Source organism: Cantharellus anzutake, assembly GCF_015039405.1.
Source record: "Cantharellus anzutake strain C23 chromosome Unknown EI90scaffold_5, whole genome shotgun sequence".
Lineage (NCBI taxonomy): Eukaryota > Fungi > Basidiomycota > Agaricomycetes > Cantharellales > Hydnaceae > Cantharellus > Cantharellus anzutake.
In genome coordinates, this window is record NW_024066955.1 from 1,500,167 (window position 1) to 1,524,039 (window position 23,873).

Here is a 23,873-nt window from a genome sequence, read left to right on the forward strand (position 1 = left end):
GCAGCACGTAAATTAATGAGTTGGAGGGAACGCAGCTAGTGGAAGGATCCATCCTCATGCACCCGCCACCCCCCATAGATTCGAACGAGGTGCGTTCGAGAGCTCTAGAAATGAAATCTTCCAGAGATTATCCGTACTGACTGTGATCGGATCCGTTTACATGACCGTCGACCTTTTGAAGTCACATTGCGCTTCTACAACACGCGTACGCTCATTAAAGAACCCTTAGTTCATTCAGTCCCGCAACGCCACCCGATTTTATTTTATAGTGGAACACGAAACGATTCGGCAGCAACGCATCGTACATCCGTTTACTCACGGTGTATGAAGAAGACTCAAGTCCCGACCGGTTACGGGGAAGAAACGCGATCAGGGGGGGGGTTTTGCGCAGTGCCGAAATGAACAAGTAGAGACTTGTTTTTTCAAGTATAGCACCTGATCGCTGGCTAGGAGACTGTGCGACGGTACACAGCGACCCTGAGTCATGAAATCCTCCTTCGGATGAACTTCCGGATTCTTTGTGGATGGATTTCATTGGCAACAGTGATCAGGGCATAAGCGTTTAACGGACAGATTGCGTAAAAACAAGGAAGGCGTGGATGTGGAACCTATCATGTTAAGATTCGGAACTTGAAGGTGGAGCTAGGTCCAAGGAGAAAGGGGGTTTCGAGCGGAACCCTGGCCGAAGATGACTGATAGTATACACACGGGGATCACCAGTATGCAAGTCAGATTGAGCGCGCGTTGTTGGGATGCAAACAAAGGCAAGGGTGCAACAACGTTGTATATTGAACCTTGCAGCTAGTAGACAACATGTGTGGCCTGCTGCTAGACCGTGGCATGGCAGACATCATCACAAGAGCACGCACGAGATCGATCGGGGAGGCAAATGCGAACGTGGGACCGGTTAGTCACCGAGGAAGGATTTTGGATAAAAGGGGCTCTCCTTCGGAGTGCACGTTCCGTACCTCCATTGAGTTCTATTTTGCGGGTTCTCGGCCGACGGTTGTATTGCGCCCCCCCCAGCCACAAACACTTTCACGAGGAACTGAAGGGTTGCAGGCGCAAAATGCCTTGCATAATATTGCATTGGTTTGAAAGTGAAAGGCTTGATTAGAGAGTATCCGTCCAGTTGGAACGATACTCCTTGCATAGGAAGAGTATATGAACAACTCGCTGGTATCTTGTTTAGTAGGCTATTCTACACGATGATCGGTGACAAAACATGACTCCCGTTGAATGGATCTACTCTCACTTGGCCGGGCCCGGTTCATCACAAGAACAAGAGACTTTCCTTCCACCCCGACTACTGAGCTGAGGCAACTTCGAAACAGATATGTTTGCGGTAATGAATGTGGCACATCCGCAAGAAATCCTGGAGACCTAGCTTGATCGCCCTTTAGGAAGGGTGCCAAAAACCCTCCTTGCCTCCTCTTTTGCGTTGTCGTTAGGTACTCCCCCCCTGAATGTGTTGAATTTCTACGATTCGTATGCTTCAAAAGGTGTCCTCAATAGTGTGATGATACTAGCCTCCTATTTTTTGCTTTTTAGTTTAGCCATAGCATCGAAGGGGATTGCCTTGCCTAAAAGGAAAAGGAGCTGGGGCATGACGGGTTGCAGGAACGGATGTTCCCAAACATGTGGGAAGGAGTTAACACGGGAGCATAATAATCACAAGACCCTATATAGTATCGGCAGGGAGTAATGCCTACTAGAATATGTCGATACACACACACACACTCTCGCCTTCTGGGCGCGTATTGAGAGAGTGTGTGTTTGGATAAACAGCCACGCAGATGTGAGAAGTCATGTCGGATCTGGCTTTCAATTGCCAGAATCAAATTCTGAAGACAGATGATAACACACACGGCCACACGTTCGGTGAAGGGCAAAGAGTGTTCATGATAAGGGGAAGGAAATACTTGGACGGAAGAAGTCAGCGATGGGACCTACTGCTGTAAAGACTTCTGATGAGACCCGAAGCGAGAGACGTTTGTGGGCAAGCTCACTCACATATTGAGCACGTGACAGAATCTGCACTCGGGTCCTTAATTTATTCGTTCATTCGTTTATAAAATATCGCACACTTCTGAGTCCTCTAGCCGCGGACCGATTTGCACTTCTGCTTACTCTGCCACGCATGCTCCAGCCGGGCGCAGCAATACATTCGAGAAGTGGATTATGGTTCAAATAGGCTGGGAGTAGGCATCGTACAATATATTGATCAATCCAAAAGAGCGCTCGATTGCTTGTCCGTGTATATACTTGTACGCGCGCAAGCACGTACCTGTAACCCGTTTATCCCGTCCCTCATAGAAGATCCCACCGCCCAAAGCGTTATAACGCTGTTTTTTGCGGGTCAGTGAGTGGGTAACGCCCTGAGGGACAAAATCGACCGCGACCACAACTCCGCGCGGGTCGCGCACTTCGTTTTTTTCCCACACTATGGAATTTCCGCCGAATACTTTGGCAACCTCATCGAACCTGTATTCCTTACGGAAATGGACGAACAGATGCGTCCGTTAAAATGGATCACTTGCGAGTGAGCCACTTGTCTGACTCTGAGTTTCACTTTGGGTGTCTTGGGTAATTTGAATCGCTGCAAACCCTGGCTTGTTCTCGTTGCGGTGAGACGATTGAGACTTGGACATTTGACTCCCGTCCGCGAGGTCTCAGCCAAAAAGTCTTATGGTCCGATCTCCCTTTTGTACTCCGTGCAATGGTGCCTAGGAAGGACTCCGTTTAGGCAATACCCCATCATTTCTCTGAGTGCAGATGTCCCAATCTCGCCTTCCTCGGCATGTGAAACGCACTGTGCCCCAGTCGTCTTCCCGTGTTTTATTCAATAATCCGGAGCCCTTTAGCACCCAGACGGAATCCATTACTGTACGCCCTGATGGACCCATGGCAAAATTTTCACAAGTTGCAAACGTGAGTCCTCGCACTCCGATGACAAACGTGCCACGCGGTGGTCCAAAGATCTTTCAGACATCCCCTTCGACGAATCTCACAGGGTCACCACCTCGTCCTTCGGCGTTGCGTGGTCGAAACGTTTCCGCTCCGCCCCGATCTAATTCTCTTGAATCTAAAAAGAAGGCTGGGCCTTCAGAGTCCAGTGTTGTCTCTCCTCGCGGGCAGATCGGTCAACCAGTTCTTCCAGTTCTTCCGACCGAGAGGACCAATGCATCTGCATCGCCCCCTGCTCGGCAGGAGGCTTCAAAACAGGATACAGTGGTCAGCGAACACCCTGTTCCCCGGACAACCCGATCCAGATCCTTTGCTGGTGTTAGCAGACTGGTTTCGAAGATAGTCCGCAGCGATCCTCTCCGGGCGAGCGACCCGGGTCCTAGAGTGGCACAAGCTAGAGTTGCTGACCACTTGTTGCTTATCGATGATACTCATTTGCATATCCTAAGGCGGCTGGGAAGGCTCGTTGGCGAGATGCCGGGATATGAGGGTAAAGGGGCTGAAACCGTCAGGAGTCTCATCAGGGGCGATAAGTTGATTGCTTTGCACTCTTCGGAGAAGGAGGCAAAGCGACAGGCTGAACGTGATCGCAAAAAAGGTGAAAAGCGCTTTAGAAAAGGTTTGTTACTCTCGTTATAATCCAATATCCTTGTTCGTCTCAAGGGTTCTTTTGCAGAGCATCCTGTCTTCGGGAAATCGCTCATTTCTGTTGTGCACTATGCTGCTTTGCCGTTGTTTTTGGGAAACCAGCTCGAATGCCGTCTACCGACGGTCCTGATTAAGACGGTAGAGGAAATTTATGCTCGGGGTAAGCTAGCTCGCTTCCCTCTATTCCAATGCTTCTAACTCTTTCCAGGCTTCCATATCGCACCAATGTTTAGGAACCTTCCGGAAGAACAAACGGAAGGCGTACGCAATCTCATCGACTTTCACAGCACCGGACCAAGATATGGAGACGATGAACACTCCCCCATCCACACAGCCCCGCTGCCAGATATCGCTGCGACACTTTTGCATTACCTCAACACTTTGCCCGATCCTCCTCTCGACTCTGCACTTCTGCATGCCATCCTTCGGTTGTGTGTGCTTCCATCTACTTGCGACCTGAAAAAGTATGGCAGGCCATGTTCTCCTTGGAAGGAACGACGTCGTATCCGAGTTGCCAAACTTGTGCTTCGCCTTCTACCCAAGTCCCATTTCTCCACTCTTGTTTATCTCCTTGCTCTGCTTTCGCTCGTGCCCACCGATCCCGTTCACGACTTGACATATAAAGACATTGCCGATGTTTTCGGTTATGCAATTTGTGGACCCCGGGATTCTTTATCGTTCCTTCGCGATGGAGATATGACACAGCGTATCAAGACAAGGGATACGGATAGATTTGAGGAGGTTGCAGATGGCTATGTGCGGGCTCTGGCCAAGGAAGCTCTTTTGTGGTTATTGCTCTACTGGGATTATATTTCAGAAGGACTTCTCACAGACGACTTTGAGGGTGATCTGGAGAATTTTGGTGAGGAGGATGAGGCGGTTTATGGAAAAGATGCATGGGATGACCAAGATGATGCTGAGGGGGACGAAGGCGAGGATGACGGCGTGGACGACTCATGGCTGAATCCTTTGGTGGAACTTACTGCTGTTTCTCCATGCAAATATTCCCCTCGTCAAGTCTCGTCCACCTCTTCGTTTTCGTCATCGCCGAATCCTTCCCAGACATCGTTGAGTATGAAGTCCAGTGACAGCGACGCTTCGTATGAGATGCCGTTCCGGCTCTTCCAAAATGCAAAGCCTACACCTGGAACAGAATATCTCGGTCATTCGGGTTACTTTTCTTGCAATCCTCGCTCCGGAAGTGATCAACTGTGCACATCGTTGCGGATCACTGACGCAGCGACAAGCTCAACGAGCATTGCCAGTGCGTATTATCTTTTTTATGCATCGTTCTTATTCACTTGGATTAGCCTCCGCTATTGCAGAAAACTCCACATTCGAGAAGTCGCCAACCATCACGGGCGCTTCCGCTTTGGAAGAGCTCATCCATCATCAAGAGAATGATATTCAGTTCAAAATGCAGACTATCTCCTCACAGGCAAACAGGATATCAACCCTCGAGAACGAGGCTAAAAAGCTCAGGGAAGAGAGGGACCAGTCCAGGGCTCAGCTCGAGAAACTCAAGGCGAAGCTAGAGAGGCTAATGGCTGACTAATTGCACAACCGACTACGGCTATCATTTTCGCACCATAGATCCAGTAGACCCTGCTGGTGTGCTGCAGACGAGTCAAGGATGCCATCTTGTCTGTTCACATGCATCGCTATAACGTGTCCTGCGTCCGCATTAACTCAAGGCGCGCCTGTAAACGTAATTACAGTTCGGCACCAATATTGGCAGATTACTTTGCTCTTAACAAGCGGTCAGGAGAATTCAAATTATACTTGTAACATTAGGTGTATAAAAATCGATATAACACGAAGAGAGAGGATGGAAGATAGGAAGTGATCCAAGTGTTCTTTTTATGTCCATGATCGTGCTCTTTGGGTGCAACAGAAGAAACACCCACGAAGGGTGAAAAAGAGATAGGGGTGTAACACCCATCAAATCAAGAAATGCCTTTGTGTACCAAAAGCAAGCGGACCGCAACCATCAGTCGCCGTTGCACTGGATCTGCTGAGGTAGCAGATGTCTCGGACGACATGACAGCCGAAGATGATGTTAACATCAGAGCATTCTTCAGCTGCTCTGAGGGAAATTCTGGAAAAGAGGGCGCGGCAAAATTGGCTACTTCTTCATCTAAACCAGAAGCTGGTATGTTAGCTTGCAAAGGGGGGGAAGAGCAACACATCGTACCGCTGGGCTCGACATCGCGATGGTGTAGATCCTTGCAGTCTGGATCAGAACAAGTTCCATCACCTGAAAACTCGAAACGACAGCAGCGCAGGTCTGGATCTGAAAGGGAAGAAATGTGTGACTGGCGCAGCAGCCCGTAATCAAGCCGTTTCACTTCATTGATAACAGCGGAGGATAAGGAATACGAAGAAGCCGAGGAAGGACGAGAGAAATGGGTTGATGCAAGTGAATACAAGGAGGGGTATAAAGAAAAAGGAGAGACATAGGGTCGGAATTCTGTGTGTGGCTGAAGACCGGCGAAGGCCTGTCAGAGTTGAGTCGTGTGGGATAAATGTTCTAAGAGAATCCAGAATGGCCCAATGACGCACCTCAGTGTTCGCAGTGTCTGACACACCGATCAGAGGGTTTAAAGGGGAGCTGTCCTGGAAAAAGAGATCAGACAAGGCATAGTGAGCAAATAGAGCCGCCGCCACAACTTCAGGAGACGGTGGACCGGGAACCCGGAGTTGTGACTGGGTGATGGTAACATACTGGAAGCCGACCATACCTGCGTGGAAGTGGCATCCTGTTCCCGGGTGTAAGGTTTATTGTCACTAGCATGCGCTACAAGAGGGAACCCAGTCAATGCAATGCAGAATGCGCGATTGGGACATATTAGAGGTAAAACAGAAAACGACCTGTGGTTCCACTCGCCAGAAGTGTGTGAAGGAGAGCCGTTAACACGTCGTTCGTTAGCACCTACTAAGAAGCCGCATGAGGTTTAGATTCTTAATGACTACAGAGCAAATTATTAAAGACCATAGGCATTATTGACTCGAGTAAAAGCCGATGTGTTCCTCGGCGCTTCACCTGAAGGGTATTGAGCGGAGTGCTTCTAGGGCATTTGGGGCATTTGGGGAGGGGCGTACCATAATTGTTGACGCTCAGATCAAACGCTCCTTCTTCGGTCTTTACCACAACCATCCCAGGGTCAGGCAGACTGGATGGAGGAATTATTGTTTGCGATTCTCCGTCAGCGGAAGGCGAGATGGGTTCTGACGCAGCCCGAGACTCGGCGACAGTGAGCATAGACTTTTTTTTCTTTTCTTCCATTGTTCGAATGAGCTCTCTCATTCGCTCTATCTCTCGCTGCTTCTCTTCCCAGAGCGTCTTCTTGTTCTTGCTTGGTGGCATCGACCTCGGAGGGGGTAATGATTTCACGGATACCGGGGCACTGCTCTCCCGTCGAGTTTCCTTCAATTGTTTTGGCCGAAGATTGGGCGGTGGATCACCGGGCTCTTCATCTGAGTCAGATTCGCCTTCGGAAAGATCGATAATGACACGACTCAGAGAAGAAGGCCCAAAATTCTTTCGGCGTTTGTGGGGTGGAAGTCCGTTGGAATCTATTATTGACGAGTCTGCCGCTGACCGCAACTGGTCATCCTCGAAAGGATATGACGCTGCTACATAGTCGACAAAATCAGCTGCGACAGGACGCTTCGAAGACGTGCGCTTCGTGGGCGGCAATGAACTCAATGAATCCAATTGTCTGCCTTCTACAGGAGCGTCCTGCTGAAGATGTCGACTGGCAATAAGTTCTGACGTCTGTCCACGTCTCGCAGACTTTGTTGACTTTGAGAATAGTTCAGGTGACGATGTGGAGTCCTCCATTTCGCCGCTCTGGAGGGCTTGCTCTACTTCCATAGCTTCATCAACCCCGGAGGGCGAGTCCTCATTGCTAGCGTTCGTGGTATTGGTTGACGAAATAAAATGGGTGACTTGTTTTGCTTCGCCCCGTTTTATTGCGTCGGCTATCAGAAGGTCAATCTGCATGTCATCCGAACCACCGAGTGGCACAGCATGCTCAATCGAACTAGTGGTTAGGGATTTTGGTGACGAAGTTTTAGGTTCAATATCGGAGCTCAGAGCACTCGCTGCCTTGGCAGCCTCCTTCGCTCGCAGACTCTGAAGAACTTTGCGGCGCGCCAACAGCTCCCGTTTTCGCTGTTGCTCGATATCATCCAAATCAATGACTAGTTTTGGGGTAGGAGATTGTTGAGACAATGAGTTTGAGGTCTGAGGGTCCAAAAGAGTTGATTGCCCAACAGAGACATTTGGTGCTCTGTCTGCATAGATGGTTGGCTTCGGGGGAAGGAAAGCAGGTTTTGATGGGAGTGAGGAAGGTGGAATCATAGGTGGATTTGGTTTCGGTGTTGCTGGAGGGGGGGATACGGCAGAGGACGAATCGATGGGTGGTGATGGCGGGTCCAATGTAGCCTTCAGTGGTTGCGGCTTCGGTTGCTTTGCGGGTAACTTGGCTTTGACTTCGCGCTCAGCATCTTCGATGATGCCAGCTAATACCTCAGGTATACGAAGCTTCAGCTCCGTGAGACAAACGACGACAGCAGTACGCGACACTCCGCAATCAAGAAGATGCTGTGGATGTACACCGCAGCCGAGGATGTCTAGGATCGTAATCTTCGCTTCAAAAATCTCCTCAGGGGTCACTGTCGTGAGGTTAATCGGCATTTGTCACAAACATTCAATTTTGGGCACGAACTTCCAAGACGAGAGCGCAAAAGATCCAAAGCGGCTTTTGAGGGTATTCTAGCAACTACATTAGTAGCTGTGGGCGGGGGAGGATATGACGAAGCTCGGCTTGACGTATGCTCCGATGGATCAACTTCCATGCCCGGCTGCATTCAAACGCGCCCTTAACGATGTCAATATATGATAATAATGAAGACATACCGGGGTCTGGGATATCGATTCTTGACTGTTCTTGCTGTTTGTGTCGGCCGAAGGTCCATTCTGATGATGCGGTGAGGATGTGGGACTAAAGAGTGAGAGAATATTCACGGAATAGTTGGTGGGCGCATCATTGTTCGAGCCCGCAGCATTTGTTTCACTTGTGGACCGGGGCGTGGGCTGGCTAGGGGTCACGGTAGTGTTGATCGTAGCGTCCCCCGGATCTGAAATCTCGCCATCTTCACGTTCACTAGCAGCGGTCGGCTTGACAGTTGGGGCCCTTAATGGAGGAAGAGATTTTGATGCCTGAGGCTTGAGAGGCAAAGTGGGCTGCGATGGAGCTTCATCATAGCTTAATGTTGTGTTTGCCTCGTCTGATGTAAAGGACGCTTCCGGTCTGAAAGTTGAACGCTTCTTGTTTCTGAGGGTTTGGAGAGCTGCCACTCTCAGGGAGTCTATAGGGGACACAGAAACCGCCATAGTAGTTGACCCGCGAGCGTCTGGTGCGGCCATGAGACTCAGAGGGGAATGGTAAAAACCTGAGATTTTGCATCCGGAGTCAGCTGTACACGTTTGTACACAACATCAGGCACACTTTGCAGCAACAGAGCTTGGACCGGCTTTTGCGCTTGGGGTTCGCAATACACGGGTGATGGCGTATATGAAGGAAATCCAGCTTTCCCTGAAGCCTGACCCTCTAGCGCGCAGTAAAGTTGTTTTGACCAGGGATGTGGCTCGAGGAACCATGGTGTATTCATGCCGGCCAATGGCGTCAATCTTACTTCCTGCACAAAAACATACTCGGTGTCATAACTGCTTTCGGATCCCTCCCAGTGGTCATCTCCGAGCTTGTACCGCATGTAAAGAAGAGCTTTACTGTAGTAAAACCTGTCTGTCTTCTGTGGTTTCGAATTTCTAGACTCCCACCCAACAAATGCAATCGATAGGTCAGCATGCAGCATGGCAGAGACACCACCGAAGGCTTTGCAAGAAACTTTCGACTTTCCTGTCAATGGCTCAATTCCAACCTGGAGACCAGAGCGTTCAATCGCAGTCCTTACTGCTGTGCCATCTTCTCCTTGAGCACTTCTCAGATCTCGGAGGAGGCGCCTTACAGCAGGGAATCGAAATTGGAGCTAATGGTGGGACCGTAGAGCATATTTCCGAACGAAACGTATTGCTTTCTTTGCTGCCACATCCTGAACCTCAGCAGTCGCCACCATTGCCTTTGTTCCTCGCCAAGGAGCATTCCCATGAACTAATTCAGGCTCTATCATCCCGCTCGGTGAATAATGACTGGGTTATCTACTCATCCAGTCTCCATCCGATTGGCCATGGAGTGTTCCCCCGCGCAAGCAGATACTTTAATCACTCGTGTTCACCTTCAGCGGTGCAGGTATATACCTTTGACGAGGCTGGACCAATAATGCACATTAAAGCACTCAAAAATCTGAGCGCTGGAGAAGAAGTTGAGAGTTCTATTCATGCTACTCGGGCGATGATGCGCTCAGACCCACTTATCATTCTCAGATTACCGTCACCTACATTGACCCTGCTCATCCGTATGATGTACGGAAAAAAGCGCTCGATTCAACATACGGATTTGAATGCCATTGTCGCAAATGCCAATCTGACAAAGAGTTGCTACCTTCAATCTCAGTTCCCCCTAGTTCAGATGCGATTGTTTCCCTGTATCCCACCCTCATTCGGCATGTCATTCCATCTCTGGAACTCACTGGCACCTCGGAAGCACTCCCAGAAGTAGATCCAATTCTTCCACCACACTTGCTCACGTTACTGAGCCCAAGCCATCTTCCCTACCTCAGTGAGGCTTTCAGTAAAGCAGCACATTCTGAGACTCCGAAAGAGGAAACTCATGGCCTTGGTTTGGCGCTTCTGGCGATGTATTTCGTCATATATCCTCCATACTATCCATTAATAGGTAGGTCATTTGCCTTATCCATCAGTCACCGATTCACGTGCTCATTGACGCCAATGAGGCTTGCATTGTCTTGAGCTCTCTAAGGTAGGATGCGACACAGTTACTGCAGCGAACGGAGAACAACAGCTCAATGTTTGCGTATTTAGGTTTCCTGGAATATGTATCTTTCCGGTACAACAGCCAGTTCGTTTCCAGACCCCGAGCAAGCCGCTCTCCGATGCGCAAAGCTCTATTTGGGATGGGCAAGGGATGTTCTTAAAAATTTTGGGTCCATAGGCGATGTGATGCAAGGGGCGATGGTTACCGATTGGAAAGCAGAATTTAACCAATTAGATGCACTAACCAAGAAAGAAATGGAGCCATAATTCGCGCCACCCCATTCCACCTTGCCCATCAACCACTTTGAACCAACAGCATCGTTCATCGCTTCATTCCCTGACGTTAACGCCACTCGCATGCGTTGAATATGTACATGTTCTCCTGCTTAGCCTAGGAATACATTCTCAAGTTCACCCAAAATATCGACATAATTATACCACAGCGCAGAACAGCATGTTGTAACAAACAGTAAGGAAAGACAAAGTTACAATTTCATGATCCTCACGATACGATGGATCAGGCTTTAGCATGAAAGGGAGTGAACAGCAATAAACCCAAATGAAGACTTGAAGAGTGGGGTGCTTAATCGTCGTTGGAATATGGCCCAGCCAGGTCCACTTCTTCCACACTTTCTTCTTCGTCCTCCTCTTCCACTTGACCAACCGGCGATGGTTTCGCCTGATGCGAATTCGTAGAAAGAGGGAGAGCCACCATGCTTGGAGTGTCAGCCACCCTTGGATACACGGGTATTCCACCGGGAAGTGTGAGAGGTTCGCTCTCATCTTCCTCTGGTGCCAGTTCCGGTCGGGTCGTTAAGATGGGTGATACGTCAATTTGACGCACCGTATCTTTACGCCTGGGTGACCTCCTGGCAGCCGAAGAAGGGGAACTATGAGGCAGGGTAACCGAAACAGTGGGAGATCCGTGGCTGAAAGAACTGCCTGGCGAGTGTGAAGTGGTTGGAGGAGAGGTGGAAGTTAGGAGAGGAAGAGCGGATGCACTTTCCATTGTGGATGTAGACTTGGCATGGTCTTCAGTAGTAATACCTCTCGTAGTATCGATCAAGGGAAGATTAGCACCAATACCGTCCATCTCATCTACAACGACGTCTTCTGGTCCTTCGTCTATCTGGTTTAGCTGTCCACGGTGCACGCCCTCGATGATATCATAGCCATCTTCGTCACCTTCATCGCCATCTTCATCCTCGTCCTCTTCACCAAATTCATCCTCCGTGTTCGGCAGTTGTAAGGGGATGTTGAGCGTGTCCGATCCCCACGTGTTCCTGTCCGCATTAAGAGTCTGCTCCAGCGATTCGGATGACAGGAACATCGTGTCAGTTCGTGTCAATCTGCCACCCATATCCCCAGAATTGGAAGGTGATTGAAGGCGATCGTCGGACGACATTGAGTGTGAAGACGACGAATGATAAGTAACGACGATGTTGCGGTCAAAGTCGGTGTCTATTTCTTTTGTTATGGATGTGGGTGGGTTTGGAGAGGGAAGATGAGCCGATTTGGGTGGAACTAGAAATTCAACTGGTACAAGGTCGAACTTCCGGCAAAGTTCGTGGAACCTTGAGCATAACGAGGTCTCAGCCTGCATGGGCAACATAATCAGAGCCAAACACACTACCAAACCATCATCGATACGCCTACCTCACATTGCTCGAACGCCTCACGATGATGGAAGTAAGCATGGGCAAATATCCGCGATAGCCGGCGGGCAAGGGAAAGGAAATGCTTGCGAGAAGGATTGGGTATTGATATCCTATCATAATGGAATGAATTTGCAATGCTCAATTCTGTTGTGGAGCTAAAATCCTACCGTGAAGGGAAAGCGCGAGGCGAGTTCAACAGCGCAGTTGCGCTGTCAAGCGTATGTACGATATAATCTATAGCACAGCATTGCTGAGAAGCCGTCATTAACGACAGTGAATCAGGCTTTCAGTCAGGGTTGTCTGCTTCGTTGGTATTTGACCCTATAACTCACTTCCACTGGAGTGCCGCCACTATGAGCAACACATAGATACATCCACTCGTCTGCCTTCATCTCTGGACATGTGGATCGATTACATTCTTGTTGAAGCGTGGAGACAAGAGGATGGGACAAATCCTGCGCAACTCGTCTGCAGACGAAATGAAGAGCATTCCTCCATGTTCAAGAAGAGCACGCAATCCACACACCTCAATTGCTCATAAATCCAGCATTGCTCATCGGCAGCCCTGTCCTCATCCCCACTTAAGGCATCCTCGGCACTGTCACCGCCAGAAACCTTCCCCTCCACGGGCTGCTCACTCACACCAACGCTAGCATCTGTCGTATCCTCATCAATCCCCCTCTCCAGCGGATCAACACAGACATTCGACGCGCCGGATGTCGATGGGATGGTGATAATCTTCTTCACATCATGAGCATCGTGTCGGATGAGTAATGAGATGTACTCCTGAATCTGAAATGCCGAGTCTAGACTTGAGATAGACGGTATCTCGGAAGGGGATTGCAATGTCTCCTAGTGATAAATGGGATAGCGAAGGGGGAAATCCTCAATCAACGTGTCTCAACGTGAACACCCAGTTGTCCACTCCTAGGTGTCATACATTTGGCTCAAATTTTACACACCTGAGCACCACTACCTCTGTATATCCTTCCGAACGTGACTTCAGCCATCCGTGGACGAAGCCTTGGTGCCTCGTGCTTTATGTGCTCAGGGTGGGATGTGTGACAACGCGCCAGGAATTGGGCTTTTTCAGAGGATATCTGTGGTTCAGTCTGAATCTGAATCCGATTCCCACTCTCACGTGCATTAGCCCTGAAAATTACCTCCCTTAATCAAACTCCCCTAGTTGATGGTTTCGGTGAATCCGCACCAATATTGCTGGATCGAGATAGACTCGGCGTAGCGAGCTTTCAGAACGATACTGGTTTGTGTGGATGAAGGACGGGAGAGTTCACAGAATTCGACTGATTTTAACACCAAAGAAAAAACAGCACAGAGGAGGATTCGACCGTACGTATGTACCGGGTCGCTTTCTATTCAAGAAGTCTCGGCGGTCGTCGGGGCTGTTGCCACGCTACCTCTGTGCACACCCATTTTACGGTAACGCACGTCTAAATATGCTCCTCAAACGTGGCGTACTAGTGAAAACATGGCAGTCACTTTGTCGGCTTGCGTGTAATTTGATCACAAAACTGCAATTGAAGTGCTCCAAGCGTTGACACGGTTGGAAGATAAGAGCAGTACTTCCACAGACTATATGCACCTAGAAACTTGCATTATAGTAATACGAAGCATAAGCGGTACAAGCAACCACATGGGCAAGTACATATAGCGAACTTCGTCTCAAGAATAAAACGACAAAATAAATGAAGGAATTTTTTAGATAGCTGTTTGGCAGAAGGATCAGGGTATAAACGACCAAGAGAGAACACTTTCCACATGGACCAATTAAGATAATTTGGGTGCCTCAACAAATATTTAGTTAGTGACCTATATCAAAGTTATCCCGGTCAGAGGCCACGCATCTTTGAATCATCAGAAGTAGCAAGGTCACCTTTAACACACGATGCCCTTCCTCAAGATAATCATCCTGCAAAGATCCCCTGCCATTTTCTGCATCGTGTTCGGTATATTGTGGCGCGCCTTGTCCACCACCATCATCATACTCCTCAACCCCCCCGTAAGCATCGTCATAGTCTTGATCATGCTGACCATGCGACCCAGGTGCCCCAGACATGGGGTCCATAGGGGGACTAAGCTGCCGAGACTGCGCATTGTATACGCCAGGCTGGGGCCGTGTAGCTGCAAAGGGATCATAGGCGGCTGGTTGAGGGGGCGAACTTGGTCGGGGAGCGCCATACTGGCCACCATTGCCACTGCTCTCATTACTGAGCGTCTGGTATGGGTTTTGATACTGCTCCCCTTGAGGGGCCGCTGCATATCCCCCAGTCTGGGGCGCTTTGTTGTTCCATCGATCACCAGCAGCCGCACCTCTTGCTCCAACGCCAGCAAAACCCGCTGACACCGCAGTCCCCTGACTGAGTCGTCTGGCTGTCATAGGATAAGCATTCTCACTGTAAGGGTCATATGTAGTGTTGTTATATCCCATTGGCATCGGGGGTTGACCGTATGCGCCGTGTGTACCAGAAGAAGGTGGGTAGTGATCATCCCAATCCATCTCGTCTATTGCAGCGTTGTTCCGACCTGCTTGAATATTGGCTTCAAACGCCGCGGCTGGAAGGGACATCAGTCCATCCGAGTGAAGTAATCTGACGGACTTCCAAAGGCGGCCATACCTGCAATTTCTTTGTCCAACTCTCTAGCCCTCTTTTTCTTGATCATTAGGACGATGAATCCCACGATAAGGCCAAGGCCAACAAGCCCGACACCGGCTTAATAAAGGATTAGGATCCAAACGAGATTGATGCAAAGCTAACACCGATGGGTACTTACTGAATACGCCCGCCACGGCTCCGGTATTAGAGAAGAAACCACTGGAACAAATCAGCAACATTAACGATCAGGCATAGCAAGATGAAACACTCACGATGACACATGAGTGGAGGTTTGGGTCGAGGTCAATGTAGCTGCAGTGGTAGTGCTACCCGAAGGCGGTACAACAATGGTCACAGTTGAGACACTCCGGGTACTGGTTGGTGTGGTCGAGGTGGTGGTGGTGGTAGTTGACGTACTGGTCGTCGAGGCAGTGGTAGAAGTACTACGACTCGTTGAGCTGGTCATTGTGATTCCCGCATTAGAAATATTTGAGACGAGAAAAATTAGGGACCTACGTAGAAGTACTAGTAGTAGTGGAGATCGATGTGGACGATGAAGTACTACTTGTTGATGTGGTCGTCTGCTGGACAGGCGAAGTAGGTGCAGCCGACGAAACTGATGGAGTTGATGGAGAGGGGGTCGATAAAGTCGTACTCGTCGTAGAGTGACTGGTAGGTGTTCTACGCCGCTTCCGGTGAGACCGACTGATTCCTGTTGTAATGGCTAAACTCACAGACTTGGGGTGGCTGTAAGCGCCTCATTTAGCGAGCAAATCAAGCTCAACAGGCGCAGGGACTCACAACTCATGGTGGGACAAGTATATAAAGGAGCGTTTTGAGCCCGCTAGGGCGCAATAAGGAAGAAAAGGCTAGTGGTGAAGAAATGGAGGTATTGCACGCGTGATCGCCAGGAATAATATTAATGTTCAACAATACATAAATATTGATTAAGGAATCAGCGGATGTAGCCAGAATGATGCGGTTGGCTCCGGAGGCATCACATCCCGTTTCCTTTCCATACTGGGTACCTTGGCTATACTGTGACAACGATGGCCGACTCCGCCCCTATCCCGTCTGCGAAGTCCAGGCATCTTCGCGCGTGTTTGCTGTGCTCGATCGTCATGTCTGCACAGGACTTTAAACGCGAAGGCTGTCCAAACTGTGAAGAGCTTGTACAGGTAAATAAAGACATTGGCTTCATCGAGCGTGTTGGTGGCGGCCCAATATGAGCTTTACTTTATTCTTTGTTAATAGATGTATCAGAACCCAGACCGGATATCTCGCAACACTAGCGCCCAGTTCGACGGGATCATTGCGCTGACGAATCCGGGGGATAGTTGGGTCGGGCGGTGGCAACGAGTGGGTAAGTTTGTGTCCTGACAAAGGATAAGTTTTCGTATTCGTTCGAGAACCCACATCCAACCTTGCTTTAGGCGGCTATGTGAAGGGATTGTACGCCGTTCGCGTGACAGGTCGGATCTCGCAAGAGTTGCAAGGCGAGCTAGATTCCAGACGGATCACATATCGGCCCCGAGATACAATGCAGGACTTATGAGACACCCCAGATTACATGGCTTATTCTCCTCTTTATGCACAATGCTGACCCCCCAACTTTCTGCATCCCTTGCATGTAACTACTGACCATCTTGCCACCTCAATGGATGATCTCTCTATTCATCACCCTTATGAGACTGCAGCGCTTGCAGCCTGACGCAATTCTCGGCGTACCTCGACTAGGGGTATATCGTCATCCAACGAAGAGCACCTTGTTATGTTCCTCAATTTTGGTCGTATAGCTTTCCAAATCAGTTTTCGACGACGATCTCCTGTCAGCAGTCAATTATCTCGCCCCTTGCCGCTCAAACCATTTCACATACTTTGATCAGACATCGGTTCACGGATTCATCGAGTTCGGTCTCACCCAATAGATCGAGAATCGCCGACTTAGTTGCTAAACAGGGTCTAGTCTTCTGACGGACGTCGCGAGATATATACAATTGGAACACAAAATGGAACTAGTCAGGTCCAGAGATCTACCAGACAAAACCGGCACAACATCGTCGAGTTCCATATATAGTTGATGTCCATTCTCCTGCCCAACCCAGCACACATATAAAACCTAATGAAAGTCGCGTTCGTCATACCGCGGTATGTATCAGTGCGAATTCTTCTCGATCTTGAATGGGTGCCCCGGATACACCCCGCACGTAACTTGAATTGAGTAGTACTTATGCGCCACAACAGGATTCCCCTGTGTGAACGACTTGTATCCCAAAAGCCCGCAACCTCCCTGAGGAGTTGTTCCCTCCACGTCGGTGCTTCCGTACCAATATAACCCATCTACCAAACCTACACCTGGATCGTTCCTGATTAGCCATCGGAACGAATACGGTATGTCACTCGATGGAACCGGACGAGAACTCGGACAAGTGGCAAGCGTGGTGTAGTATGGACCCGTGGGCGATTGTTGATTTGAAATCTCGACGCATTGATTTTTGGAAGGGACATAAAGTCTTCCAAAGGTATCGATTTTGTCCGTGCCAGAGGTGTCCACGAGAGATTTACATTTCTGAAATTGGACGTAGAGTGGATTCTTCCCGTCACCTTTGTAGGCGAGGGAGTTGAATTGGTTGAGAGTGAAAGACTTTGGTTTCCCTGTGTGCACATTGAGCTATGAAGACACAGATGCCGGAAATCACTGAATTGACGTACCGAGAACGGTAGCACTGAGGTACCCCTCCTTATAGACAGTACAATCCGCAACAGGTTTCGGCTTCGGGTGCGGATTCTGCGCAATCCTGAATGGCGTCCCGGGATATCCACCGCACGTCACTTTAATCTGCTTACCTTTATCATTCGTCACTGATGGAACACCCGAAGGGTATTGACTTGGATCGGATTCATATCCAAGCAAGCCACACCCTCCTTGAGGTGTAGTGCCTTCCTCGTCGGTTCCCCCATACCAATAGAGGCCCCCATGGGCATCCTGAGACGTACGGATGAGGAAACGGAATGAGTCGATGATAGGTGAATCGCACGAGTGGAGCGAAGTGAAGTAAGGCCCCGTAGGATGTTCGGGATGCAGGATGTAAACGCATTTCTTCTTGGAAGGGACATAGAGACGACCATTGACGTCGACTTTGTCAGCTCCCGTTTGATCCTTTAAGCTGTCGCATTTCTGACCACCCGAAGGATAAATTGTACTCAGCCGGAGGCCCCCGGAACCGAACGAAAAAGTGACGAACCTGGAACTCGACATAGAGCGGGCTCTTAGCATCGCCAATAAATGATATTTGGTTCATTGAGTTCAGCGTGAACGAGGCCCACGTTCCTACAATAAGGTGCGAGAGATGAGCCGAAAGCGATTGAAGATTTGATCAACTTCTAAAAATGACATGGAAAACGCGCTCACCACCAATGTCAGCCGCAAGGTATCCGGCCTTGTACTTCACGCAATCCGGCGGCTTACGCGCATCAAGCTCGGTGACCCCAACAACGGCACCAAACACCGTTGTAAGGGATGAGACAGCCGCTGCTAGAAACAAAGTTGCAGAATGCGATGCTATCATCTTGCACGATTTGGCACGATGAGTTTGCCTTGAACTGGTAGCAAGCACGGGTCTGGGGGATAGAGAGAAGATTTCCTAGGGGAATCTGCCAAACTTCCCTGCAGTGGATGCAGGAATTCGAAGTTTATATATGCCAAGATCATATGAACACTCAGGAGACAACGCGGAGACAACGCGGGAAACGTGGGGCAATTGAGGTATCTATGGCGGTGCTCGTGCAGTGTCAGGGGATACGTAAACATTGACACATTTTGTTTAAATGCGGCACACGTCAGGACTGCCAAGCCCCTCAAAGGCACAAATTCGAAATGTTGACACCGCCCCGTTCTTGAGCGAGTTCTAAAAATAATAGCGATCGAACATGACTCAGTCCGAGACAGCAAGGTTTTGACGGGGCGAAAGGGGACTCTGTTACACTACGGCATCTTAGCGAGGGGAACTATTGAACAGGTGTTGTAAAAGAGTGGGAACGCGCACGTCGTTGTTCACTCTGCAAACTATAACGAGCACCAAGGGAGGGGGTCGGGGTAAATACGCGAAAATAAAAGTGAAAAATAAACTGGACCATTAGTTCATTCCCACGGCCTCCGGGAGTTGCCGGAGGTGTCGAATCAATTCAATCATGTTCATTTCCAATTCAATCCAAAATCTTCATGCGACATGCGACGAACTTATGGTCGTTATAGGACAGTAAGCCCGATTTGGGTATGCGTCCAAGAAATACGCCAAACACTGCTCCACTCTTTCAAGTCGTCACGTATGGGTGGAACGCGTAGGTTCCCCTTCTTTGATCATCTGAAATTACTGGTGCCAGATTAACTCAGGCCATTTCGTTGTGTCGACCTTGTATCCCAATTATGTGAACCTCGTGGGACATCGCTTTTCAAAGTTAAAAAACTCGACCCTCCAAGAAACAAAGCGCACTCCATACCAAGATCTTTGAATGACGACCTGATGTTCTGGAAGTCTTCCAGTCTTCCATGCCTGGTGAAAATGCACACAGAAAGACGTGCACGTATTGCCTTTTTTTCTCTTGGTAAACGTTAGCCTGAGCTCGTAACGAGTCCGATCGATACAAACTACTTAAACAAATGATATTTGCTAGCAGTTTTACCAAATTTCTTTTTCATTCGTGCCGGGGGCCGCCTCATAAAATGAGTAGGGTAAACAACAAGATAAGAAGCCAGAACGCTCAGGCTGAACCCCAGTTAAGGTTCGTAGTGGGCGTTTAAGTGTGCCTTGTTGTGATCTGATAAAAATAACCAAGCAACCAGAAGTACATGTAAACTTTGGACCGTAATATTCGAGAAATATTGAGTTGAGACCAAGTGAGATTTCGGCATCCGATGTGGCAGACTCTTGGCAAGAAATACGTAAATTGAGTGTTGAAGTGACTTTACATTTGCTTCACACCCGCGGCCCCAGGCGAGAAAGATGCGGGAAGACATCTCGAGTGTGCTAGTCCATGCGCTGCGAACAGAAGTTTGAGCGGTCCAGCACAACGTCGTGACTATTCTGCTACTGCAACTTTTTGATCCAGGGAAACACGATGACCACCAATCCGTGCGACAAATACTGCTGGTCACACAAATATGGGCGGTGTGCCGCGCGGGCACACGGCCTGACCGCCATCAAGTTTGTACTCGGAGTCGGGATTTCGAAAGAGGGTATCACGGATTCAACATGAAGCCCAAGTTTGCTTCGGTAAGGGATTTAGGCAACTGGTTGCAGAAAGATAGCGCTACTTGACTGCTGGAACGTCGAGTGCCCCCGGAGCCTGTGGGATCGTGTTGGCGTATTCTGCACTTGTGTGTACGAGCAGTATCTGAAATGGAGAGATTGTGTAATGGCGCCAAAGCTGACTCTATCGCGATGGGCTGCGGTCATATGCGGTGGCAGCCCGCAATTGGTGGCCATCGCTAACAGGAAATGTCTCCGATCAATGATGTCAGAAGGTGGGGGTCTCATCTATTCTTGCTCGATGAACAAGTTGCGGGACAGACACATCTGCCGAGCTGGGCGTTTCTGATCGAGAAGTTAGCGATACCAATGCTGAAGATCGCGCCTCGAAAGACACACTCCCCCACACCCGCATGATTCCATGCGTTTGTCGGCATCCCTGTGCCTCAAAATGCAGCGGAGAACCTCTCTGCCTTGATGCTGCAACCCGCAGATGCAATCATTCCTCCGTCACTTCGAAAGGCAAGGTCCGGGTACATCGAGAACTGTGCCTATACGCACGTAGTAGGGCGCGCAACAAAAGGCTGCCCTCCAACAGAAACTCATTCGGAGTGATGGGGCGGGAAACGTTCTATCCTTGCTCGATGAACAACTTGCAAGACAGGTTGTTCACGTACGGCCCATCGACCTGAGAAAATTCCGATGCTGTGATGTGGGCCTGTAACAGTTTTGAGGAGTGCTATCAATTGATTGACGTTCATAGCACTGTCAGCTATATACGCATGCACACATTGCCTTCGAGTATGTTCTCGAACGCAGTCGTCTTCCTCAGCCCGTGAGCAGAGATCTTTTCCGTCAGAAACTACCCGGGCCTCATTCTCCAGCGCGCTAGTATATAATAAGCCTTCGCGTCCATATCAATAGGATCCTTGCACTCCGAAGACATATTAAGCTAGGTCTTGCTGAGTTGTTTCGACCTTGTATCCCTCATGGAACATCGCTTTCCAGAGTTAAAAAAAAACTTAGCCCTGCAAGAGACGGGGTTCGCGCACGTTGAACCAGCTCCATCGCGAGGTGGAATCCGTGTCGGAATCCAGCTTGAACTGTGACGCGATATGGTATACTGGAAGTTCTCCAGTATGCCATGCGGAATGACCTGCTTAGGGGGTGAATGAAGACCATGTTAATTTTTTTTTCTTGGGTGAACGCTAGCTTTAATTTCCAAAGAGCCCGGTCATCATCGAATTACACAAACGGACTGGCGGTTTCACCATATTGTCCTTCGCGCACTTGTTGAACGAGATTCCGAGGATCATTAGTGCCGGATGCGGTAGGGTCTCAGCATGCAGAAACGAAGCCGGTGCTCCAGGTGAGAACGACGATTCAATCGTAGCAAGGATGTTAGTTTTAAATGCTGCGAAGAGAAGTTTGCGCCGTGGGGATCCCGATCCCGGAACTTTGGGTGATCCAGGTAGGGCTCAGGTTCTGGCGCACAACATGGGTGTATCTGGATGACGTATGACCAAATATATAGTAGTCAAACAGGCAACGAATGAGTACATGAAACCTTCAGCACGTCGTTCGGTACATCGCCTAGAGCGGGGCAATGACGTGGCCAGCATTTGCGAGATCCTTATGTAACGTAGACATCGCAAATGACAAGAATGCGTACTGACTGAGGCAGATGGCACGGCATTCAAGAAGTGTAGGCTGCAGGCTCCTCAATGCTCTCGCCTTGGAGAAGGCGGTTTGTAACCGTTGCACGGCAACGGCGTAACACTTGAGATTTCTTTATGCCACCATTTCCCTATCATTTTTGAGGTTTTGCCGTATTCTTGCATGGAAACGCAATGGACACAAATCCGTGCGACAAATACTGCCAGCCATACAGATGAGAGCCAATGAGATTCAGGCACACAACCTTCAAGTTTACACTCGAAATTGGGATGTGAAAAGCGAACGTCAGAAGTTCAGCATGGAACTCAGTAAGGGAATTAGGCAGCAGATGATAAAATTGTCTTTTAACTGCACTCAAGAAGAACTGAGGGAGGATGCCGATGCTTTGTTTGTCACAGCATTCAACAACTCAAACAAACAAATAAACACACAGCCCATCCTCGCACAGTAGTTCCCAACTTGAAATCAACGCTACTTGATTCCTGCAACGTCTGTGTTGTGGCGTATCATCCTTCCCAATCAAAGGGCCGTTCTGCTATTTTCCTGTTCTCCTCGCTTCTCCAAGCCGTGTGACTCTCGAAAGTGAGGCCGCACTCCCTGGACCACGTATCCGACGCAGAGCCTAACAAAACAGGTTGTCACTAGTTTAATCTCTGAACAGAACAGCATGCCAAAGAACCGCTGCAAGATCTGTAGAGGTGCTGTTTGTGGCTTCAGGTCGCGAGACAAGGTAGAGGACGTAGCCAATTACCCGCCCTGGCATGACTGACGATATGGGTTTCAGGATTGCTTTTCACCAGGCTCTCCGATGTCAGTTGACCCTATGTTTAACGTGTCCTACGAAAGGCAACAGGCCCAGGACCGGGAAACCATACGGTCAACCATCACTGGGGGGACTCCGCCCGTTGCCCAACATCAAGGTGGATCCCAGAGCCGTGGTGCAGCACCAAATGGGTCTCAGGTGTCTGACTCCACAAGGTATGGAGGGATGCCACTCCCATATGCCGCTGGCACGGATGGATACCCAACTGGCCCAACGGCCGTGCCCGCTTCTGGGGGGCCTGCACCACCCCACCTTCCCTGGTCCCTGGTAGGGCCCACCCGCAATGCCGCCATCCCTCATACTCAGCTGGGACTGGTAGCATTTACTTTGGAGGACGGATGGGTGCATAATTCCATCGAATCCCCAGCTCGTCCAATCTCTGTGGGAACTCGTTTTGCTCGTGTGTAGCTTCTATTGAACTGATGAGCAATTGCGTTGGTCAGGTTATCGAGCTGGCTCCGGCCATCAGTGGTCGGGGACATAACCCGTTTGGTGCCATAGGCACACATCTCCCCAGGGGGCAAGCACCGGCACGTCAGGGCTAGGCCATCAATCACTGAACAGGAGCGCCTTCTTTCCCGACCAGCGATACTCCTGTGCTAAGCTGCCACACATACGCCAATGTGCATTCTCCTGTATCCCGCTGTCCCTTCAGTTTGTAGTATCCTTGAGGATGCGTCGCTCACGGGTCCCCATCCGGCGAGCTCATCATTGTAATCTGTGCTCCTATGTTTGTATGAAAACTTACCTGCCTGTCCAATACCATTTTTTGTTTGCCCATCATCTGTGCGTTGGACACTTGCACCAGCAATGAGTTGCACCTGGTTGTTGTGAGAGAGTCAGGACATCTTTCCGTTCTTCCCGACTCTGGATCATGTAGGAATTTGCATCAACCGGTGCCTCCCGATGGGTAGTTCTCGCGCTATTTTCATTTCGGATATTCGTCAACACGGGGGCTCTCGCGTGTCTTGGTTCTTGCGTTAGCCTAAGTCTGGCTATCACAGATCGCCCTGGGGTTTCGGCCGGGGTGTCCGCAATTGTAAGATACATCAAGATCGCTTTTATGGATATGAGCTCTGTAATTGGATTCATCCATGAGGTGATCAAAGGTACCTCGCGCGCTCCCAGCCCTTTCTGTTCACCCACTATTCAACGCATACAAGTGACACCCCCATGTGATTACCGGCTTCTCGATGTCACAACTCGATCCTGCATCACCAATCCCGCGGTGAGCCATTCTTCTTGTCCTCTATCAATGCCATGGGTACAGTCTCG

General features: G+C 49.6%; 9 protein-coding genes across 9 annotated transcripts; 4 read left to right on the top strand and 5 right to left on the bottom strand.

Annotated features, from left to right (window-relative positions):
- The first annotated feature begins 2,454 nt into the window (after positions 1 to 2,454).
- EI90DRAFT_3036523 (uncharacterized protein) lies at positions 2,455 to 5,400 on the top strand. Its single transcript, XM_039058712.1, has 5 exons — positions 2,455 to 2,507; positions 2,601 to 3,586; positions 3,644 to 3,775; positions 3,824 to 4,879; positions 4,926 to 5,400. Exons 2-5 carry the CDS (start codon positions 2,776 to 2,778, stop codon positions 5,168 to 5,170), a joined length of 2,244 nt encoding a protein of 747 aa, XP_038922061.1. The 5' UTR covers positions 2,455 to 2,507; positions 2,601 to 2,775; the 3' UTR covers positions 5,171 to 5,400.
- A 111-nt stretch (positions 5,401 to 5,511) lies between these two features.
- On the bottom strand, positions 5,512 to 6,476 carry EI90DRAFT_2101363 (uncharacterized protein). Its single transcript, XM_039052588.1, has 3 exons — positions 6,178 to 6,476; positions 5,810 to 6,113; positions 5,512 to 5,752 (listed from the first exon to the last, which is right to left on the bottom strand). The coding sequence occupies exons 1-3, from the start codon at positions 6,352 to 6,354 to the stop codon at positions 5,562 to 5,564; spliced, it is 672 nt and encodes a 223-aa protein (XP_038922062.1). The 5' UTR covers positions 6,355 to 6,476; the 3' UTR covers positions 5,512 to 5,561.
- EI90DRAFT_2100893 (uncharacterized protein) lies at positions 6,224 to 9,091 on the bottom strand. The gene is made up of 4 exons (XM_039052585.1): positions 8,540 to 9,091; positions 8,349 to 8,484; positions 6,718 to 8,295; positions 6,224 to 6,658 (listed from the first exon to the last, which is right to left on the bottom strand). The coding sequence occupies exons 1-4, from the start codon at positions 9,047 to 9,049 to the stop codon at positions 6,600 to 6,602; spliced, it is 2,283 nt and encodes a 760-aa protein (XP_038922063.1). The 5' UTR covers positions 9,050 to 9,091; the 3' UTR covers positions 6,224 to 6,599.
- Positions 9,092 to 9,326: 235 nt separating this feature from the next.
- Positions 9,327 to 10,849, top strand: EI90DRAFT_3036532 (uncharacterized protein). Its single transcript, XM_039058713.1, has 3 exons — positions 9,327 to 10,004; positions 10,067 to 10,562; positions 10,625 to 10,849. The coding sequence occupies exons 1-2, from the start codon at positions 9,471 to 9,473 to the stop codon at positions 10,550 to 10,552; spliced, it is 1,020 nt and encodes a 339-aa protein (XP_038922064.1). The 5' UTR covers positions 9,327 to 9,470; the 3' UTR covers positions 10,553 to 10,562; positions 10,625 to 10,849.
- Positions 10,850 to 11,047: 198 nt separating this feature from the next.
- Positions 11,048 to 13,347, bottom strand: EI90DRAFT_2101331 (uncharacterized protein). Its single transcript, XM_039052587.1, has 6 exons — positions 13,197 to 13,347; positions 12,761 to 13,083; positions 12,567 to 12,702; positions 12,402 to 12,484; positions 12,233 to 12,344; positions 11,048 to 12,173 (listed from the first exon to the last, which is right to left on the bottom strand). Exons 1-6 carry the CDS (start codon positions 13,242 to 13,244, stop codon positions 11,160 to 11,162), a joined length of 1,716 nt encoding a protein of 571 aa, XP_038922065.1. The 5' UTR covers positions 13,245 to 13,347; the 3' UTR covers positions 11,048 to 11,159.
- A 575-nt stretch (positions 13,348 to 13,922) lies between these two features.
- On the bottom strand, positions 13,923 to 15,814 carry EI90DRAFT_2101510 (uncharacterized protein). Its single transcript, XM_039052589.1, has 7 exons — positions 15,584 to 15,814; positions 15,366 to 15,530; positions 15,122 to 15,307; positions 15,028 to 15,068; positions 14,871 to 14,966; positions 14,129 to 14,808; positions 13,923 to 14,064 (listed from the first exon to the last, which is right to left on the bottom strand). Exons 1-7 carry the CDS (start codon positions 15,655 to 15,657, stop codon positions 14,053 to 14,055), a joined length of 1,254 nt encoding a protein of 417 aa, XP_038922066.1. The 5' UTR covers positions 15,658 to 15,814; the 3' UTR covers positions 13,923 to 14,052.
- Position 15,815: 1 nt separating this feature from the next.
- Positions 15,816 to 16,636, top strand: EI90DRAFT_2101206 (transcription initiation protein spt4). The gene is made up of 3 exons (XM_039052586.1): positions 15,816 to 16,027; positions 16,104 to 16,212; positions 16,283 to 16,636. The coding sequence occupies exons 1-3, from the start codon at positions 15,899 to 15,901 to the stop codon at positions 16,402 to 16,404; spliced, it is 360 nt and encodes a 119-aa protein (XP_038922067.1). The 5' UTR covers positions 15,816 to 15,898; the 3' UTR covers positions 16,405 to 16,636.
- Positions 16,637 to 17,004: 368 nt separating this feature from the next.
- On the bottom strand, positions 17,005 to 18,418 carry EI90DRAFT_3117215 (uncharacterized protein; the record flags this gene model as incomplete). The annotated part of the gene is made up of 4 exons (XM_039062962.1): positions 17,005 to 17,504; positions 17,562 to 18,027; positions 18,095 to 18,180; positions 18,262 to 18,418. The coding sequence occupies 4 exons, from the start codon at positions 18,416 to 18,418 to the stop codon at positions 17,005 to 17,007; spliced, it is 1,209 nt and encodes a 402-aa protein (XP_038922068.1).
- Positions 18,419 to 22,583: 4,165 nt separating this feature from the next.
- On the top strand, positions 22,584 to 23,006 carry EI90DRAFT_3117216 (uncharacterized protein; the record flags this gene model as incomplete). Its single annotated transcript, XM_039062963.1, has 1 exon — positions 22,584 to 23,006. The coding sequence occupies one exon, from the start codon at positions 22,584 to 22,586 to the stop codon at positions 23,004 to 23,006; it is 423 nt and encodes a 140-aa protein (XP_038922069.1).
- Between the last annotated feature and the right edge of the window lie 867 nt (positions 23,007 to 23,873).

Excerpts from the sequence above, each read along its gene's own strand:
- EI90DRAFT_3036532 (XM_039058713.1), top strand. The coding sequence starts at position 9,471 with ATGCAATCGATAGGTCAGCATGCAGCATGGCAGAGACACCACCGAAGG. Across the intron at positions 10,005-10,066 it reads ATCTGAGCGCTGGAGAAGAA|ATTACCGTCACCTACATTGA; the intron begins GTTGAGAGTTCT and ends TATCATTCTCAG.
- EI90DRAFT_3036523 (XM_039058712.1), top strand. The coding sequence starts at position 2,776 with ATGTCCCAATCTCGCCTTCCTCGGCATGTGAAACGCACTGTGCCCCAG. Across the intron at positions 3,776-3,823 it reads AGAGGAAATTTATGCTCGGG|GCTTCCATATCGCACCAATG; the intron begins GTAAGCTAGCTC and ends AACTCTTTCCAG. Across the intron at positions 4,880-4,925 it reads AAGCTCAACGAGCATTGCCA|CCTCCGCTATTGCAGAAAAC; the intron begins GTGCGTATTATC and ends CACTTGGATTAG.
- EI90DRAFT_2101363 (XM_039052588.1), bottom strand. The coding sequence starts at position 6,354 with ATGGTCGGCTTCCAGTATGTTACCATCACCCAGTCACAACTCCGGGTT. Across the intron at positions 6,114-6,177 it reads CAGACACTGCGAACACTGAG|GCCTTCGCCGGTCTTCAGCC; the intron begins GTGCGTCATTGG and ends CAACTCTGACAG. Across the intron at positions 5,753-5,809 it reads TCGCGATGTCGAGCCCAGCG|ATGAAGAAGTAGCCAATTTT; the intron begins GTACGATGTGTT and ends CTTCTGGTTTAG.
- EI90DRAFT_2100893 (XM_039052585.1), bottom strand. The coding sequence starts at position 9,049 with ATGGCCGCACCAGACGCTCGCGGGTCAACTACTATGGCGGTTTCTGTG. Across the intron at positions 8,296-8,348 it reads TTTGCGCTCTCGTCTTGGAA|TGACCCCTGAGGAGATTTTT; the intron begins GTTCGTGCCCAA and ends ACCTCACGACAG. Across the intron at positions 6,659-6,717 it reads TCTGAGCGTCAACAATTATG|GTGAAGCGCCGAGGAACACA; the intron begins GTACGCCCCTCC and ends AATACCCTTCAG.
- EI90DRAFT_2101510 (XM_039052589.1), bottom strand. The coding sequence starts at position 15,657 with ATGAGTTGTGAGTCCCTGCGCCTGTTGAGCTTGATTTGCTCGCTAAAT. Across the intron at positions 15,069-15,121 it reads ACCTCCACTCATGTGTCATC|TGGTTTCTTCTCTAATACCG; the intron begins GTGAGTGTTTCA and ends GATTTGTTCCAG. Across the intron at positions 14,809-14,870 it reads GTTGGACAAAGAAATTGCAG|CCGCGGCGTTTGAAGCCAAT; the intron begins GTATGGCCGCCT and ends TGTCCCTTCCAG.
- EI90DRAFT_2101331 (XM_039052587.1), bottom strand. The coding sequence starts at position 13,244 with ATGGCTGAAGTCACGTTCGGAAGGATATACAGAGGTAGTGGTGCTCAG. Across the intron at positions 13,084-13,196 it reads ACAGAGGTAGTGGTGCTCAG|ACATTGCAATCCCCTTCCGA; the intron begins GTGTGTAAAATT and ends TATCACTAGGAG. Across the intron at positions 12,345-12,401 it reads CCTCGCGCTTTCCCTTCACG|GATATCAATACCCAATCCTT; the intron begins GTAGGATTTTAG and ends CCATTATGATAG.
- EI90DRAFT_2101206 (XM_039052586.1), top strand. The coding sequence starts at position 15,899 with ATGGCCGACTCCGCCCCTATCCCGTCTGCGAAGTCCAGGCATCTTCGC. Across the intron at positions 16,028-16,103 it reads ACTGTGAAGAGCTTGTACAG|ATGTATCAGAACCCAGACCG; the intron begins GTAAATAAAGAC and ends CTTTGTTAATAG. Across the intron at positions 16,213-16,282 it reads CGGGCGGTGGCAACGAGTGG|GCGGCTATGTGAAGGGATTG; the intron begins GTAAGTTTGTGT and ends ACCTTGCTTTAG.